General features: G+C 34.5%; 1 protein-coding gene across 9 annotated transcripts in view; it reads left to right on the top strand.

Moving 5' to 3' along the window:
- Positions 1-18,663, top strand: part of CEP290 (centrosomal protein 290) — a 99,506-nt gene that overhangs the window by 23,445 nt on the left and 57,398 nt on the right. For 8 of the 9 annotated variants that reach the window (XR_005795396.1, XR_005795395.1, XM_040491270.1 and 5 more), the window contains 9 exons: positions 555-667; positions 2,447-2,531; positions 3,088-3,227; positions 7,650-7,814; positions 8,184-8,333; positions 10,354-10,469; positions 11,963-12,065; positions 12,156-12,386; positions 16,833-17,006. Coding sequence is in view for 7 of the 9 variants with exons in the window: in XM_040491270.1 (XP_040347204.1) it covers positions 555-667; positions 2,447-2,531; positions 3,088-3,227; positions 7,650-7,814; positions 8,184-8,333; positions 10,354-10,469; positions 11,963-12,065; positions 12,156-12,386; positions 16,833-17,006 (1,277 nt within the window). In the remaining 2 variants the exon portion in view is untranslated. The remainder of the gene's footprint in view (positions 1-554; positions 668-2,446; positions 2,532-3,087; positions 3,228-7,649; positions 7,815-8,183; positions 8,334-10,353; positions 10,470-11,962; positions 12,066-12,155; positions 12,387-16,832; positions 17,007-18,663) is intronic. The other variant, XM_040491268.1, reaches the window with a different exon arrangement.

An 18,663-nucleotide genomic window follows, 5' to 3' on the forward strand; every position in this document is an offset into this window, starting at 1 on the left:
TAATTTATTAACATATTAACTAGCTTACTCATTCATGGTTCTTAGCTATTTTATATGTCATTAAACTATTTTAGCAGTTATTAACAAACACTTTAATATAGAATAGGTAAAGAATGATAGAGAAGCTAAAAGTCATATTAGTTTCTCATATTATTAATATTAAAAGTGAGCTGTGGGGGTGCCTGGGTGGCGGAGTTGGTTAAGGGTCTGACTCTTGATCTCGGCTCAGGTCATGATCACACAGTTCTTGAGATAGAGTCCCACAGTTCTTGAGCTCTGCACTGACAGCTTGGGGACTGCTTGGGATTCTCTCTGCCTGTCTCTCTGCCCCTTCCCCACTGGCACACACTCTCTCACAAAATAAATAAACTTAAAAAGAAGAATTAAAAGAAATAAGCTAGATTAGAAAGTTGTATAGGCTACATGTGGATCAAGGATTTTGGAAATAATTCTTTTATTTGAGTTAGAACTTGATTTTACTTTTTAAGAATTAAAGGATTGGGATAATGGAGAACTCTTTTATGTTTCTAATTTGTTAATTCTTTTATGTGTAGGATTAACCATTGAGGACCTAAACCTAACTGAAAACTTTTCTCAAGAAAATAGAGTAAGACAAAGGAAATTCGATTTTACAAGCCTCAAAAATATAAGTGAAACACAATTAAAGGTAAACAGTATAAAGTGTTGTTATGGCAAAGAGAACGAAGAAAAATGTTATTATCAGTGCTTTCATTTCTGCCTCCCATATTTTATTTTGGACATTGCATCTTTTTGTAGTTGTTAAATAAAAAATAAAATGATATTTTTTAAAATTTAAATAACCTGTTAATCCAAAGATTGATTAATGAGACCTTATTTACTCTGAGTATAGATTATGAGTTCAGATAAAATAGAGCTGCTGCATAGGAGACCTTCATTCAGTATTCCACAGTTATATCAGAATGGGCCAGAAGAGAATGTCACCATAGGATCATTATCAAGAATGTTATCTGAAATTCAACATAGTGTAGAAAGTGAAGTGGATCCTTTGGTCTCTTTAACTAAACATTCTTCATCTGTACAAGTAAAAGATAATAATTCACCTCCAGAAATGATTACAATAAAGGAGATTTTTAAAGCACCATGTCTACAGTCTTTAAGAAATCTAGAATCATTAGTCATTACCTTTGGTAGGAAGAGCCATGAAGAAATAGATGACTACTTATACTCTCTTTCTGACAACTCCATGAAGAATGTGTCTAGAAGCCATCAGGTACTTGAGAAAACTAGTTTCACACAAAACGGTTCATCTTTACAAGCCCTATCAACAGCTTCTGACTTGATGGAGAAGTTATCACTTAGGCAAAAATCTGTGATATTTTGTGAACAAATTCATGATAATAGGGCTGACATGGAAAAATCACAAGTAGCAACAGCAGAAGATGAACGGGTTCATACCCATATAAAATATGCTGATGCCAGTTTGAAAGAAGGTATAAGAAAGAGTGAAGTACCTTTACAGACAGAGGTTTTGAAAAGTGAACTTGAAGTTAATCTTCCAGATCCTGTGCCTATTACTGCACAATCAAAATCACCTCAGATAGATCCACTTGAAAATCTTATAGAATAGTTACGGAGAGAACTAGTATTTCTTAGATCTCAGGTGAGCTTTCCTCCAAATTACATTCCTGGGATCATTTTTTTATTAATGCCTTTTTAATGGCTTCTCTAACAAAGTTCTATAAAATAATAATTATAATAAGAATTTTTTGTTTGCATATAACACTAATTTATGCACACACATTCTGTTTTTAAAAAATCTAAAAATGCGGGGCGCCTGGGTGGCGCAGTCGGTTAAGCGTCCGACTTCAGCCAGGTCACGATCTCGCGGTCCGTGAGTTCGAGCCCCGCGTCAGGTTCTGGGCTGATGGCTCGGAGCCTGGAGCCTGTTTCCGATTCTGTGTCTCCCTCTCTCTCTGCCCCTCCCCCGTTCATGCTCTGTCTCTCTCTATCCCAAAAATAAATAAACGTTGAAAAAAAAAATCTAAAAATGCAGTAAGTTTGATATGAAATCATTGACTTGCCTAATTTATTATTTCTTTAGAATGAAGTGCTAGCACAGGATTTATTGATCAAGGAAGCACAGAATAGAAATGCAGAAATAGAGCTTGAACGTCATAGAAGCCAGACAGAACAGGTAGTATAAAGACAGACCATTAAAAGAGTAGATTGTGGTACTAAAGACAAAAACTTCCATTATATTTTTCTCCCTTTTGTTGTAGGGGCGGGGATCACCATCTGTTTTACCTTTCAGATTTTATTTTTATTACTGCTGCTAGGTTTCTATAGCTTGTTTCTTGTGTGTTACACCTCAGCTGATCAAATTTTCTTAACTTGGAAACTATAAACTATTGGGATAGTTTGTAAAAAATAAATAAATAAATTTTATTCTTTATGTTCTTTACAGAATGAATTTCTTTCAAGAGAACTAATTGAAAAGGAAAGAGATTTAGAAAGAGGTAGAACAGTAATAACCAAATATCAGAATAAATGTGAGTTACTATTATCTCTTATTTTTCGGTACTTATTTATCCTATACTGAAAACCATGGATCTAAAAGGATCTTAATACATTCTCTGTTTTCTAGTCTGTTTTTAACCTTTATTATCTCCATAATACATAGACTTCAGTCTCATTCATCTGTTTGGTTTGCCTTGCTGTATTTGTTGTCAGAGAAAGTTATTAATCTGAATTTTTTGTAATGACAAATAAGTCAGTTTTTTTGTTGTCCAATAAAAGTTAAGTGAGAAAAACAAATTTAAAAGATTTTTAATAAAGTGAAGGCAAAGTATGTTCATGATTTCTTTCTTTCAACTATGAAATATAAATATGTATATGTTTATATATATGTGCATGTAATTTAATAAGGTATATCATTTAGCTCAACTATTCACGCATTGGATTTTAGTTAAAAATTTTTTTACATTTATTTACATTTGTATTTCCAAATGGGTATTTTTTTCTGTATATGAAATATTTGTTATTTGTATAGAATAGCATAAACTGTGAAGAAGGTAGTCACTGAATGAGAAAAATATGTCCTTTTAGTAAAAGAATTAGTTGAAGAAAATAAGCAACTGGAAGAAGGTATGAAAGAAATATTGCAAGCTATTAAAGAAATGCAGAAAGATCCTGATGTTAAAGGGGAAACATCTCTAATTATTCCTAGTCTTGAAAGACTAGTTAACGTAAGTTTTTTCATGTTAGTTCTGTTTTGTTGTTTCGTATTTTTAAGATGTTGTTCCACTGTTCTCCAGTCTTCATAGTTTATGATGAGATATTTATGGTAATTAGAGTCATTATTCTCCTGTTTGTTACATGTGGTTTTTCTCAGGTTGCTTTGAAAATTTCCTCTTTTATTTGGTTTACACTAGTTTTACTATAATGTGCCTTGGTATGTGGGTAGGTATGTGAGTGTGCACATATATCTATGTACGTATGTGTATGTTTGGGGTTTGCTGAGCTTCTTGAATCTGTTTACTTATGCCATTTGTCACAATTGGAAAGTTTTCCGCTTTATTTCTACAATATTTTTTCTGCCCCATTGTCTCTGGGACTCCAGTGACACATTAGACCTTTTGATATTGTCTCATAGGTTTTTGAGGCTTTGTTCATTTTTTTCTTCTAATTATGTATCTTCTGATTGGGTGATTGCTATGTATCTTTTTTTAAAAATTTATTTACTTATTTACTTTTAATTTACATCCAAGTTAGTTAGCATATAGTGCAAAAATGATTTCAGGAGTAGATTCCAGTGATTCATCCCCTATGTATAACACCCAGTACTCATTTCAACGGGTGTCTTCTTTAATACCCCTTACCCATTTAGCCCATCCCCCTCTCCTGCAGCCCCTTCAGCAACCCTCAGTTTGTTCTTTGTATTTAAGAGTCTCTTATATATTTTGTCCCTCTCCCTGTTTTTATATTATTTTTGCCCTCTTCCCTTATGTTCATCTGTTTTATATATTTAATTCCATGAGTGAAGTCATACGGTATTTGTTTTTCTCTGAGTTATTTCACTTAGCATAATAGCCTTTAGTTCCATCTACATTGTTTGCAAATGGCAAGATTCCATTCTTTTTGATTGCCGAGTAATACTCCATTGTGTGTATATGTATGTATGTATATATACGTATATATGTGTGTGTGTGTATGTATATATACGTATATGTATGTATATATGTATATATATATATATATATACATACATACACATATATATACACACCACATCTTCTTTATCCATTCATCCATCGATGGACATTTGGGCTCTTTCCATGCTTTGGCTATTGTCAGTAGTGCTGCTATAAACATTGGGGTGCATGTGCCCCTTCAAAACAGCACACCTGTATCCCTTGGATATATATCTAGTAGTGCTGGGCTGTAGGGTAGTTCTATTTTTAATTTTTTGAGGAACCTGCATACTGTTGTGCAGAGTGGCTGCACCTGTTTGCATTCCCACCAGCAGTGCAAAAGAGATCCTCTTTCTCCGCATCCTCACCAGCATCTATTATTCAGAATTTATTTATTTTTTTTTATTTAAAAAAAATTTTTTTTTTCAACGTTTATTTATTTTTGGGACAGAGAGAGACAGAGCATGAGCGGGGGAGGGGCAGAGAGAGAGGGAGACACAGAATCGGAAATAGGCTCTGAGCCATCAGCCCAGAGCCCGACGCGGGGCTCGAACTCACGGACCGCGAGATCGTGACCTGGCTGAAGTCGGACGCTTAACCGACTGTGCCACCCAGGCGCCCCAACCAGCATCTATTATTGCCTGAGTTGTTAATTTTAGCCATTCTGACTGGTGTGAGGTGGTATCTCATTGTGATTTTAATATGTATTTCCCTAATGAGTGATATTGAACATTTTTTCATGTGTCTGTTAGCCATCTGGATGTCTTCTTTGGAAAAGTGTCTCTATGTCTTTTGCCCATTTCTTTACTGGGGTGAAGAATTTGTTTTTGGGTGTTGAGTTTGGTAACTAACTCTTTGGATTTTGGATACTAACCTTTTATATGATATGTCATTTGCAAATATCTTCTCCCATTCCGTTGGTTGCTGTTTACTTTTGCTGATTGTTTCCTTCGCTGTGTAGAAACTTTTTATTTTGATGAGGTCCCAATAGTTCATTTTTGCTTTTGCTTCCCTTGCCTCCAGATACCTATTGAGTAAGAAGTTGCTGTGGCCAAGGTCAAAGTTCACTGATATTTTCCTCTATCGTCTCCATTTTTGTTTCAAACATCAGCCTGAGACTTGTCAGACTTTTTAAACAGAATTTGGAGTTCCCTTTGGCTGGTTATTTTCTTTCTGGAATTCCCATCTCACTTTCCTATGACTTTGGGCTCCATCTCTGGTTTTCTCAGCCAGAAAGATCACAGGTCACTACAACGAAGCCTGCCCACCCCACACCATCCCCTTCCCCCCAAAAAAAAGGAATATTCACTTTTCATTGGTTCTGTCTTCCAAGTTTTAAGTCCTCTTCAAAATCTATTTGCCTTTGTTTATCTCCAGAACCTTTAAATAGTTGTTTTTTGTATTAACTTGTTAAGCATGGGGCTTTTGGGACCTTATACCACAAACTTAGAAGTATAATAGAATGTAGTAAGAACATTTTAAATATTCCAGTGCTTACACATTGCTACAGGAATAATGTTAGCTATCAGATAATAAGCTAGTTATATTTAGTACGTAGAGATTGGAGAATTCTACAGTATTAATGAATGTTACATAGACTTGAATAAAATATACATTTTAAATTCTTAATATTTAAGGGGTGTCTGTGTGTTTCACTTGATTAAGTGTCCAACTCTAAATTTCAGCTTAGGTCATGATCTTTTTAATGTTCATTTACTTATTTTTAGAGAGAATGAAAGCGTTTGAGCAGGGGAGGGGCAGAAAGAGAGGGATTAGGACAGAATTCCTCTGCCAGTGCAGCGTCCATTTCAGACCTTGAATTCACAAACCCCAAGATCGTGACCTGAGCTGAAATCAAGAGTTGGACGCTCAACTGAGTGAGCCACCTAGGCGCCCCTAAGATCAAACTGTTTTCTGAGGGAAGCTCTACTTAGTAACCAAGTACAAACAGAGCAAATGGCCCAGGAAATTCTAATTTCGTCTATTTCAGTTGGCAGCTTCTGGTCTTCTCAGGACCCCTACTTCCAGAGATTTCATCTGCTTCTATCCTGGGTTGTCATTCTTTTTTCTGATTGGTATGCCCTCTGTGCAATTCACATGATCTTACCTGCTGTAAGAAATCTTCAGAATCAGTGATATGTTAGATATCTCTGCATTATGTACTTATGTCACTTTCTATAGCCACAGGATATTCTTCAGTGCCTCTAATTACCATCTATGTTGACCTCATTTTACTAAAAGGCCATGTAGACAACATGGTGCTATTTGTCAGCAAGACAGTTAACTAGACTGCCTTGTCGTCTGTCACAATACCTCCTTGCACCTACTTCTGTCTTCCTGGTATACCTTTTGAATTAGTATTAACTTATTTCTATAAGGTCTTCTCTGATCTCCTTGGGATAAAGGCTTGCTTTTATAAAACTACTCCCGCAAGTTAAACTCTGGATCACCCTCCTGAGCAGGAGATTGCACTTGGTTTTACTCATCTTAATCTTCCTTGTCTTCTGCCTTCCTTTGTGAAGCTTTACTTTGCAATTAGCAGTTTTGTTGTGTATAGTTTATTTTTTTATTTTTATTTTTTTAAGTTTATCTTAAATATCTTAAAAAGTTTATTCTTTTAAGTTTATTTTTTTAAATTTATCTCAAATTTATCCTGAATCGTAAGATCATGACCTGAGCCGAAATCAAGTGTCAGATGCTTAACCAACTGAGCCACCCAGGCGCCCCTAGTTTCTTTAAAATGCAAATATATTTATATGTATGTACTGTATAGATGTGTATGGGGTATATGTGTATTTATGTGTGCCATTGTTGGAGAATTAGGACCAGTGAAGCCTCTTGGAAAATATTTTACTATTTGACATGTTATTTTTGTTTATCCAACACTCTTAGATAATACTCTGTTACCATACTTTGCATTTTTATCATCTGTGCTTCAACTGTGTGGAGAGGAGGCAATAAAAAGTCATTTAATTAAATGTAGTAACTATTTTATTCTTTTGCTCGTGCTTTAAATACAGGTGTTGCATAGTTTCAAAGTATTTGCATATAAGTTATCTCATCTTGACTGTATAAAAACTTTGTGAAGCAGACAGATCTAACATTACCTCTTTAGAGATAAGGAAAGTAAGGTATAAAGAATTTAATTCACTGCTGAGCTAGTAAGAGATTGGTTAGGATTTGAACCCTAGTCCTCTTATTCCCTTCCAGCTTTTCCAGTCTACCAGTCTACTAAAATTAGGTAAATGTTTGTTAATTGTTTTAATGAGGTAATTACTATGCTTGGTAAAGCGTATGTAAGTTAATCTAGAGTTTTGTAAATTTAGGTTCCTAAATAAATGGATTTAGCATATTTTGTTATACCTGGCAGTGGGAACAGTAAAATGCTTAAATGTGAATTTTATTTAAGGGTAATTTTTTAAATGATGATTTCAGTATTTTGCTTCACATTTCTTCAATATAATCTAAATATGTTAGGCTATAGAATCAAAGAATGCAGAAGGAATCTTTGATGCAAATCTGCATTTGAAAGCCCAAGTTGATCAACTTACTGGAAGGAATGAAGAATTAAGACAGGAGCTCAGGGAATCTCGGAAGGAGGCTATAAATTATTCTCAGCAGTTGGCAAAAGCAAATTTAAAGGTAAAAATTTTCTTAAATAATAGAAAATGCTAAGCATTATGAACATAGGCTTAATATGAAACTTTTAATTTTTTTAAAATCACTGAGAAAATGCCTCTTAAATTAATTCAACAATAAGAAAACTCCTTTTTGGAGTTTTCTTAATTAAGTGGGAAATAACTACTTTTATAATAAAAAAGAATGCAAAAATTCTAAGTCTATGCCTAGGTTTCTAAATAGAATTTGAAAGTATAATTTAATTAATGCCTGGTAGGGCATTCATACAGTTCCTTTTTAAAAATAATTCTGTACGAAGTATAAGTTACTGCTTTTAAATTTGTCTTTGGGTGTAAGAGATGTGTTTCTCATTTCTGAACTCTGTCTTTCCAGATAGATCATCTTGAAAAAGAAGCCATTCTTTTACGGCAATCAGAAGGATCAAATGTTGTTTTTAAAGGAGTAGACTTACCTGACGGGATAGCACCATCTAGTGCCAATATTATTAATTCTCAAAATGAATATTTAATACGTATCTTACAGGTAGTAAAAATTTTGCATGTGAATAACAAAAGTAATTGATAATATGTTTTTAATTTAGTCTTCATACATTCTTTTGAGTTCTTAGAATATTAGCATTGAGGTATATTTTTATAGATTTTGATATTAAATGAAATTTGTAAATAAAAGAAATTTATTCTTCATCTGCATGAGAAGCATGTTGACATATCTTGTGCACATACAGGTCATAAGAAATATATGATAGTAGAATAACATGCAGCAGCCAAAGTAGTAGTGTATTATTAAGGGGAGACCTTTTATTTAGTGTTGGTTGGATAAGCAATTCAAGTGGATAAATTCTTGACAGAGCTTTTTGGTGAAATGATTAGAATTGTTCCTTTTTTGTGTTAACTACAAGAAAAAGGTTTTAAACCCAATTGTCTTTAATGTTTTTCTTCCCTTTATCTTGTAAAGTGTTAGTTAATCCATTAGTGAATTAGGAAGGGAAGTGCTTGCCCTGTTTGTCATTTTTGCTGTCTATATTGTGGTCATTGTGAATGGCCTAGTGAGAGGTGCTTTTCATTATTTCATTTGAAGTGTAAATACCCATAACATTATGTTCATTAAAAATATAATTATAGGGGTGCCCGAATTGAACGTCCAACTCTTGGTTTCAGCTCAGGTCATGATCTCATGGTTTTTGAGTTCAAGCTCTGCATCAGGCTGTATGCACACAACGCAGAGCCTGCTTCAGATCCTCTGTCTCCCTCTCTGCCCCTCCCCTGCTCACACTTGCACTCTCTGTCTCTCAAAAATAAATAAATGTTAAAAAATTTTTAAGGAAATATAATTACAAAAATGCGTTTGAAATCAATGAAAATGCATTTTTGATTATAAGCACTACTGTTTCCATCTCCTAGATGATCCATTTGTAACTGTACTTGAGTTTGATTATCAAATACTTGTTTCTGTATTTGGAAATTAATCTTTTTTTGAAAATTAGAATTTGTGTGTTATCTAAGTCAGGGAGGGACAACCTTACCACTTATTAGAACATTATAGTGCATGTTATATTACTACTTTTAAGTTTATAACTTTAGCAAATTTTTTTAAGTTTATTTATTTTGAGAGAGACGGGCAGAGAGAGCAGGAAAGAGAGAATCCCAAGCAGGCTCCATGCTGTCAGTGAGGAGCCCGACATGGGGCTCGAACTCATGAACTGTGAGATAATGATCTGAGCTGAAATCAAGGGTCAGATGCTTAACCAACTGACCCACCCAGGCACCCCTTAGCTCTTCATAACTTATTCTCCTGCAGTATAGGACACTGTCAACAAGTAATGACAGTATTGTCATGTTGCTTGAGATGAAATTCATTTTTTTTTTTATCTTTATAGAAAAAAAAAAAACACGAGAGGTATTGTGGTAGATTAGGGAGCACGTATTGGGACTCTGAAAACCTGTTCATAGTGGCAAAACAGGTACTTGGACTCCCATACCTAAGAGTGATGGACATAGCCAAAGCCTTTAGAGTCATGACCTGATTTCAGGTGTTCGATCTGCATGTAAATGTAGCATCTGACACCAAGTTTGCCATATTATATATGCTTAGAAATGATTACCAAGTGTAGTGGTGATGAGTTTTTTAATGTTAAGCTAATATTTACAAGTCTCTTTCTTCATTTATAAAATGAAATAATTGGAAAGGACATTTGAATAGAGGCATGAACAGTTAAGTTCACAAAAGGGTCTGTGAGGCTGAGTGGACTGGAGGTAAGTTTGTAGCCATTGTATCTGATAATTTATATGGTTACGGAAACTAACAAATATGATAAAAATAATGTTACCAATTTTATAGTACTTCTTTTAAAACATATTGCCTCATTCCATATGCCTTAAACTAAGATGTTCAAAATAGTATAGAAATTATCTGAGCTGCTAATGGATTTGGTAACTATTCTCTTCTATATATTTTTCTGTAATCTTGTCAGATTATGAATTTATACTTTCAAATATAAAATATATTATTCTTTTTTAATCCTTATTTCTAAACCAATTTTTAGGAACTAGAATATAAAGAAAATAAATTAAAAAATTTAGAAGATTCTCTTGAGGACTATAACAGAAAATTTGCAGTAATTCGTCATCAACAGAGTTTATTATATAAAGAATATCTAAGGTATAAATGTTAACAAAACTTTATAATTTGGTTGCAGTATGTTCTTATTAATGATGAAACTAATGTAAGGGAACACTTAGGTATTCTGTTTTACCCTTCCCTCATACCTCTTTCCTCCTATTTTATGTCTTAGTTTCCTTATCTATAAATTTCTGAGATAGTAATGCCTTTTTCATAGGGTTGTTATAAAATTTAATTAAATTGTTATATGGAAATGCTCAGATATGAGCATTTGGTAAATGTTCTGGCACATGAATATTTTGTAAATGTCAGCTGTTAGCATCATTTTTCATCATCACTGTCAGCATTATTGATATATATCCATTGAGACTATTACATTTCTCCGTATCTCTGCTATTTCATCTGTATCAACAGAAAAATTTTCTTATTAGTCATTAGAATACCTGAGCAAAGTTGATTTAAACATGAAGGGTAATTATTATGTGATCTAACAAGAAACCCAAAGCTAATTATAGGGTAGGTCATGTTTAGGGGTTGTTATTATCTCCTATTATAGTTTATAAAACAGATGCAGGAGTTCAAGAAAGATGCAATCATGCCCGCTGAAGAAGTGGCAATTTTTTTTCCACATGACTTTTCATTTTTAGATAAAACATTTTTTCCAAAGTCTTCTAGCAGAGCAGATTTTTTTTTTTAATTTTTTTTTTTAACGTTTTATTTATTTTTGAGACAGAGAGAGACAGAGCATGAACGGGGAAGGGGCAGAGAGAGAGGGAGACACAGAATCAGAAGCAGGCTCCAGGCTCTGAGCCATCAGCCCAGAGCCCGACGCGGGGCTCGAACTCACAGACCGCAAGATCGTGACCTGAGCCAAAGTCGGACGCTTAACCGACTGAGCCACCCAGGCGCCCCTCTAGCAGAGCAGATTTTGACTCAGATCACTTTAGCCAGAGTTGGGCCAATGAGCTGTCCGAGTCCTATGTTCAAGTCCAAACCATTCAGTAGCAAAGAGAATGAACGATGCCACTGTAATTTGTTTATGCTGACTGGATTTCTGGTGACTGGAATGTCTCTTGGGTGGGCAGCAGTATCTTACACACCTTTTAAGTCAAATGATTTCTAATAATGTTTGTATTCTATATTTCGCAAGTATTTAACACTGAAGCTTAAGACTAGGGTCTGAAAATTGAGACCTAATTTCCAGAATTACTTTGGAGTGTTGATTATTTTCCTATTTTCTGTTTTCAATAAATTGTTTATAAGATCCATCATCAGTTGTTATATTGTAACAGTCGTAGAGTTGTGATTCATGGAATAATGAAAGTAACTTGATAATTTCTTTACACTGCATTTATTTAATAAAAATATAACTTACAGGCTAAATCCTTTTGGAATGGAATTTTGAATTATTCTGTTATCGATACCAGTAGCTATGATGTCTGTTATTTCATGAAAACTTTAAATTTCCATAATTTAAAGTTATCTTTTTCTGTAAGTATTAGGTTTATTATATTGTCATTTTTTATTTTAAGTGAAAAGGAGACCTGGAAAACAGAATCTGAAACAATGAAAGAGGAAAAGAAAAAACTTGAGGATCAAATCCAACAAGGTGCTATAAAAGTAAAAGAATATAATGTGAGTAAAAACCCTTCAAAATCAATATATACTATTGTACAAATTAAGATAGCTACGTTCACTAAGTAATGTAAGCGTGTCTTTGTGCAGAATTTGCTTAGTGCTCTTCAGATGGATTCGGATGAAATGAAAAAAACACTTTCAGAATATAGTAGAAAAATTACAGTCTTGCAAGTGAATGAAAAGTCACTCATAAGACAATATACCACTTTAGTAGAATTGGAGCGACAGCTTAGGAAAGAAAACGGGAAACAGAAGAATGAATTGATATCAATGGAAGCTGAAGTTGGTGAAAAAATTGGACGTTTGCAACGATTTAAGGTACATCTGATTTTTTTTTTTTTTTTTTTTCTCTATGAAAACTTTCAGTTATGAGGAAGAGAGGATCATACAATGAACAGCTATCACCTGGATTAATAGTTAACATCTATTAACGTTCTGCCATAATTGTTTCATCTGTTTTTGTAAGAATAAATTGTAGACATTTCTTCCCTAAATATTTTAGTGTGCATTTCTAAAAAAGCCTTTTTTTGTTTACATAACCACAAACTTTATCACATCTAACAAAATTGGCAATAATTGCCTCACATTATCTAATGTCCTGACCATATTCACATTTCCTCCATTATCCCAGGATCCAGTTAAGGACCCTGTGTTGTATTTGGGTATTACATGTCATAAGTCTTTATTTTTTTTCATGTCTTCAATATTCATAGAATCTCCCCTGTTTTTCTTCTCTTTGTGAAAAATGTTGAAGATTAGTGATTATTTTCTTTTGTAATTTTGTTTGTTCCTCTATTTGTTATTTACTAAAAGCTTTGAAGCCTTGTTTATTGTCAGGTTAAACGTTTTTTGACAAGAATACTCCATCAGTAATGCTTTGTACTTTAGAAGTAATTATTTATATTGCATCACTTCAAGAGATGGAATGTCTGGTAGTCCCGTGTTTAATGAGTGATTATTATCTTAACAGGGAGACAGCCATATATCTCTATTATAAAGTGATTTAGTTAACTGGTGATATTTTGGTCCATGCAAATAACCAATTCTTTGTCAGTGCTCATAATGGGTTTAGCATCCACTGATGATTGTTGTTACCTGACTCATTTATTTCATTAGAGTTGCAGACATTATTTTTCTAGTTATATTATAGTTTCTACTCTTATTAGCAGATATTCTTTTATAAAATATAGACCTTTTCTTCATTAGCCCAGCCTATTCGGTTATTTTGAAGTATAGTTCCTACTAGAAAGGCAAGACAAAAGCTTCATCCTTTCCTTTTAATGACTAGTCTTCAGAAATCAGAGTTGATATACTCCACTTCTTCTACCTGTTTGCCCGACCTCCCCATCTTTCTCTTCTTTCAGTATTACAGACTGACACACTTAGTCATTATTTGTCTTCATTTTGGCCAATGGGAGCCCTTTAAAGCTAGTTCTTGTTTCCTTTTGACAAGAATCCAGTAGTCTTTGAACCAAGCCTCAAATGTTGGTTTCTTTTCTGGCACAACAGGATATCCAAGATTTACATTGTATACTTTAATCCAGAGTTGGAATAAACCATTTCTCTCAAGAACCCTGGTTATTTTTTTAGTGGTAAAGGCATTTAGATGCCAAAACTGGTCACTAGGTGCTATTGCTCTTGAAATGTCATTGCTACTAGTCCTTTTCAGTGAGCAAGTTAGGAAAATATGTGTATATTTAAAACATGAGTTCATACTGTTATCTCCACATTTCAGATTTAACATAGTGGGGTTTAGGAAATCGTATGGGGTTTTTACTAACATTTGATTTTATACTCATATTACTTTTTTCTTACATGGAAATCTGTTATTAATATTAAAATAATTATTCTGTAATATTTACACATTAATTTGAAGATAATCTTGCATTGGTATTAGCAATAACAATAGCAGTGCTACCAGATTTAGTTTAAAATATCTTTATAGTTCTTGGGGTGCCTGGGTGGCTCAGTCTGTTAAGCATCCAACTCTTGGTTTTGGCTCAGGGCATAATCTCACGATTTTGTGAGTGCAGGCCCCACATCAGGCTCTGTGCTGACAGTGAGGAGCCTGCTTGGGATTCTCTCCCTCCCTCTCTCTCAGCCCCTTCCCTGCTCACTCTGTCTCTGTCTCTCTCAAAATAAATAAATAAACCTAAAAAATTTTTTAATTTCCTTATAGTTCTTATTTTCCTTAGAATATCTTTCAATAGGATGTATAGTCAAGGTAATATATTCTACAGTAACTTGAAATAATTCTCCTCCTTTTGAGGTTATACTATAAATTTGATGTATAATTAGGCTCATTTGTTTTGCATTTGTCTTCAAACTCATAGTTACTTTTAGTTTCTTTTTTAGAATTGATTTGAATGTATGAAACATTTGCATCTTTTAAACATGTAGTCAGAGAAATCTTACTTCTGTCCCTGTACCTTTGACTCCATTCTACCCTAACTGCTACAGGTAACTGATCATCTTTTTAATGTTTCTTTTCGAAGATATTAACAGACACAAGAAGTTGCATGCTGTGTGTACTCTTCTACACCTTGCTTTACATCTTGTCTTATATAGCTTATTTTAAGCATGTACATACATGTTCAGTTTACATGTCCAAATTTACATAGGATCATATAAACATATAAGCGTTCAAAGTAAAATTAAAATGAAGTTGAGTTCCTTTTTTTTTTTTTTAATTTTTTTTTTCAACGTTTTTTATTTATTTTTGGGAGAGAGACAGAGCATGAACGGGGGAGGGGCAGAGAGAGAGGGAGATACAGAATCGGAAACAGGCTCCAGGCTCTGAGCCATCAGCCCAGAGCCCGACGCGGGGCTCGAACTCACGGACCGCGAGATCGTGACCTGGATTGGCTGAAGTCCGACGCTTAACCGACTGCGCCACCCAGGCGCCCCTGAAGTTGAGTTCCTTTTAAGGATAGTAATAAGTGAAATTGTCATGCTAACAAACTTACTTTCAATATGATCTTAAAGCCAAATCCTGATGCAAAAAGGAACTTGTTGAATAATGAAAGCTGTTTTTATTTGGACATGTGATAAGGACATTTTGAGTCTTTTTAAAAAATTTTTTTAGTGTTTATTTTGAGAGAGAGAGAAAGAGTGTGTGAGCGAGTGGGGGAGGGGCAAAGAGGGGGGAGACACAGAATCCGAAGTAGGCTCCGGGTTCTGAGCTGTCAGCACAGAGCCCAACGCGGGGCTCGAACTCACGAACTGTGAGATGATAACCTGAGCCGAAGTCGGACACTGAACCAACTGAGCCACTCAGGTGCTCCAGGACATTTTGAGTCTTAAGAAATGTACTTGTTTTTTACTTTTGTGCTTTCCTGAAGTATTGCAAATATAGTGAGTGTGTGAGATAGAAGGGGAAAAAAGAACTAGAATGTTCTTCTGTTCAACCTGACTATTCGACCTGGATTTGGGGAGATAGTACACAACAATTGGAAAGCTGAAAATTGGATATTTTTAGGAGATGGGAAATAGGAAACCCCTCCCCACACAAAGAATGTGTGAAATCAGATTCTAAGAGTAAGGTAGAATTATGTGTACTTACTTAAATGGAAAAGAAGCTATCAAAATGAGATATGAAGCACTACCACAAATATTCCTCCCTCATTGCTATCCTTCACGAGAAATTTTAACTGTAGTTCTTTATCTTCCTCACTTTATAAATTTGGTTATTCCTTGCACTACTTCGTCAACTTTAGAGAGAAAAGTTCAGATGTTTCTTCTTAGTGTTAATACAGAGTCTTCGAGTAGTGAATTGTTATAATTGTATAGCTGATGTCATTGGTATTGTTAGAGACAGCTAATTGAGAAAAAATTTTTCTCACTAAGTATTGTTTCTTTCATGTGAATAAAAGGTTTTCTCTTTTATTACAAAACTAGTCTGTAACTGTAATAAGCAGAAATGGGTAAATTGTAATGTGGTAAATCTAATTTTGCCATTCAGCTAACTAAAGGCAAATTATTTTTAAGCTTATGAAATTTAGAAAAGCCATCCAGAGGTACATTCTTTTTTTTTTTAATACAATTTATTGTCAAACTGGCTAACATACAGCGTATATAGTGTGCTCTTGGTTTTGAGGGTAGATTCCTCTGATTCATCGCTTACATGCAACACCCAGTGCTCATCCCAAGTGCCTTCCTCAATGCCCATCACCCATTTTCCCCTCTCCCCCACCCCCATCAACCCTTAGTTTGTTCTCTGTATTTAAGAGTCTCTTACAATTTGCCTCCCTCCCTCTGTTTGTCACTATTTTTCCCCTTCCCTTCCCCCATGGTCTTCTGTTAAGTTTTTCAAGTTCCACATATGAGTGAAAACATATGGTATCTGTCTTTCTCTGCCTGACTTATTTTACTTAGCATAATACCCTCCAGTTCCATCCACGATGCTGCAACTGGCAGGATTTCATTTTTTCTCCTTGCCAAGTAGTATTATTCTGGGTGATACATATTTTCTTGCTGCTGTGTATTATGCTTTTCTGAAATTGAATTTCATTTTACTATGATAGTTTTGAAAGGATTTCCTTTTTTTTCATTTTTTTATGATTTAAAATTTCTAAATAGTACTATTTCTTCTACTAAAGAAATGAATAATTATTGTAATATTTTTAATACATAAGAAATCTTTTCTTTAGTGATTCTAAAATCTGTTTTGCTTTCAGCTATATTATCTTATCCTTCTGAAAAGTGGCTAGTACTTCACTAGGAAAAAATACACCAACTTGACTCAGTGTGTGTTTGTTTACATAGGAAATGGCCATTTTCAAGATTGCAGCTCTGCAAAAAGTTATAGATAATAGCGTTTCTTTGTCTGAGCTAGAATTGGCCAATAAACAGTATAATGAACTGACTGCGAAATACAGGGACATCTTGCAAAAAGATAATATGCTTGTTCAAAGAACAAATAACTTGGAACACTTAGAGGTAAGTGTATATAGTCCTTGAACCTTGTAATATTAGCTTTTCCTCTTGGGTGCTATCTGTAGGTGCGGAATGACTTCATCCTTTCATCCTCCTTAGTCCACTTGCAGAATTTTATTGAATCAAGCCACTTAACACCAGGCACTTAAAAAAGAAACAGAAGCATGAACCAGACAGGTTACAGATGATTGTAACCGAAAGAGGAGGCATCATTAAGTACCCATCCTTCTCTCTTCCCCCTGATCCCAGTACTACTTATTTTCTTGTACCCCTTGGTTTATGTTTCTTGGGATGGATATAGCCGAGAATGGCTCTTCCTGATCCTGGATGAGCTCTGGAAATCCCCATCCTTTCTAACTGTACAGATAAGAAAAATAGGATGAAGTATCACATATTCATTCAAACAGTCTGTGGATATGGCCCAGAACCCTTGTCGTCCTCTTCTAGCCACTTGACCTCCATACCTTTAACGCAAGCAAAACCAGCTCCTGATTTGTTCATCTTCCTCTTCAGAAATAGGGGCTTGTGTCTTTTGACATCTTCTCTTTTGTGATCTTCTCCTAGGAGTGGAATGAGGTCTGATTTTGTTAGCTTCATAGAATTTACTTGCTTAGAGGGACACATTCAATAAAACACCCAAATGTTATTTTGAATAGCTGTGAATGACTCCTATAAAAATATCTGAGTGATTTATTAATACTAACTAGCAATAATCATGATCAGTTTACTTTTTACTGTTTTGCCAAAGGGAGAGGATTATGTTAATTTTTGTAGAAAATTTTGAATATTTAGGTATAGTAATTTTTTTTATTTTTCCCCATTTTTCATGTCCTTTGCACTCTTCCTCTGTATGATTTTAGAATCCATGTAAGAAAAAAAAAAACAAGAAAATCCATGTAAGAAATATATTATGTAGATAACAGCAATGAGTAATTTTTAACTTTTATTTTATCTATTTTTCCAAAGAATATTTTTCATCTTAAAATTTAAAAAAAATGCATTTGTGTTATATTCTTTCCCGCATCTCGATTATAATTCTGAGTATATTTTTATCCCTATTGACAATGTGTCAGTTTTATTCTTTATTATGTGTATTGTGGTAGCCCTTACTCTATCCCTATCTCCTGTGTAACCCCCTTCTTACTTCCACCACAATGGTCATTCTAAACATGAATCTGACCATGGGACAACGCCTTTGCTTCACACCTATCAATCACTGTCAGTCACTTAAAGAATAAAAGCCAAATTCCTTTTGTGATTAGCCCCCACTTACCTCATGTCATCTCCTATGGTGCTCTAAGTACTTTTACAATTTGTTTTTGAAATTGAACTACCAGTTTGCTGGGACACAGTGTTTTTTCTCATATATATATTATGTACCTGCTGTTTCCTTGTCTCGAAAGCCCTCCCAGGGCTCTCCACTTATGTGCTCAGTGAATTTCTATTCATGTTTAAAACTTTGTTCAGGGGCACCTGGGTGGCTCAGTCAGTTAAGCATCTGATTTTGGCTCAGGTCATGATATCTCAGTTGGTGAATTCGAGCCCCACATTGGGCTCTGTGCTGACAGCTCGGAGCCTGGAGCCTGCTTTGGATTCTGTGTCTCTTCCTCTCTCTGCCTCTCCCGTAATAAATAATATAAATAAACATTAAAAATGTTAT

This window comes from Herpailurus yagouaroundi, unplaced genomic scaffold, assembly GCF_014898765.1.
Source record: "Herpailurus yagouaroundi ecotype Mexico unplaced genomic scaffold, PumYag 182, whole genome shotgun sequence".
NCBI lineage: Eukaryota > Metazoa > Chordata > Mammalia > Carnivora > Felidae > Herpailurus > Herpailurus yagouaroundi.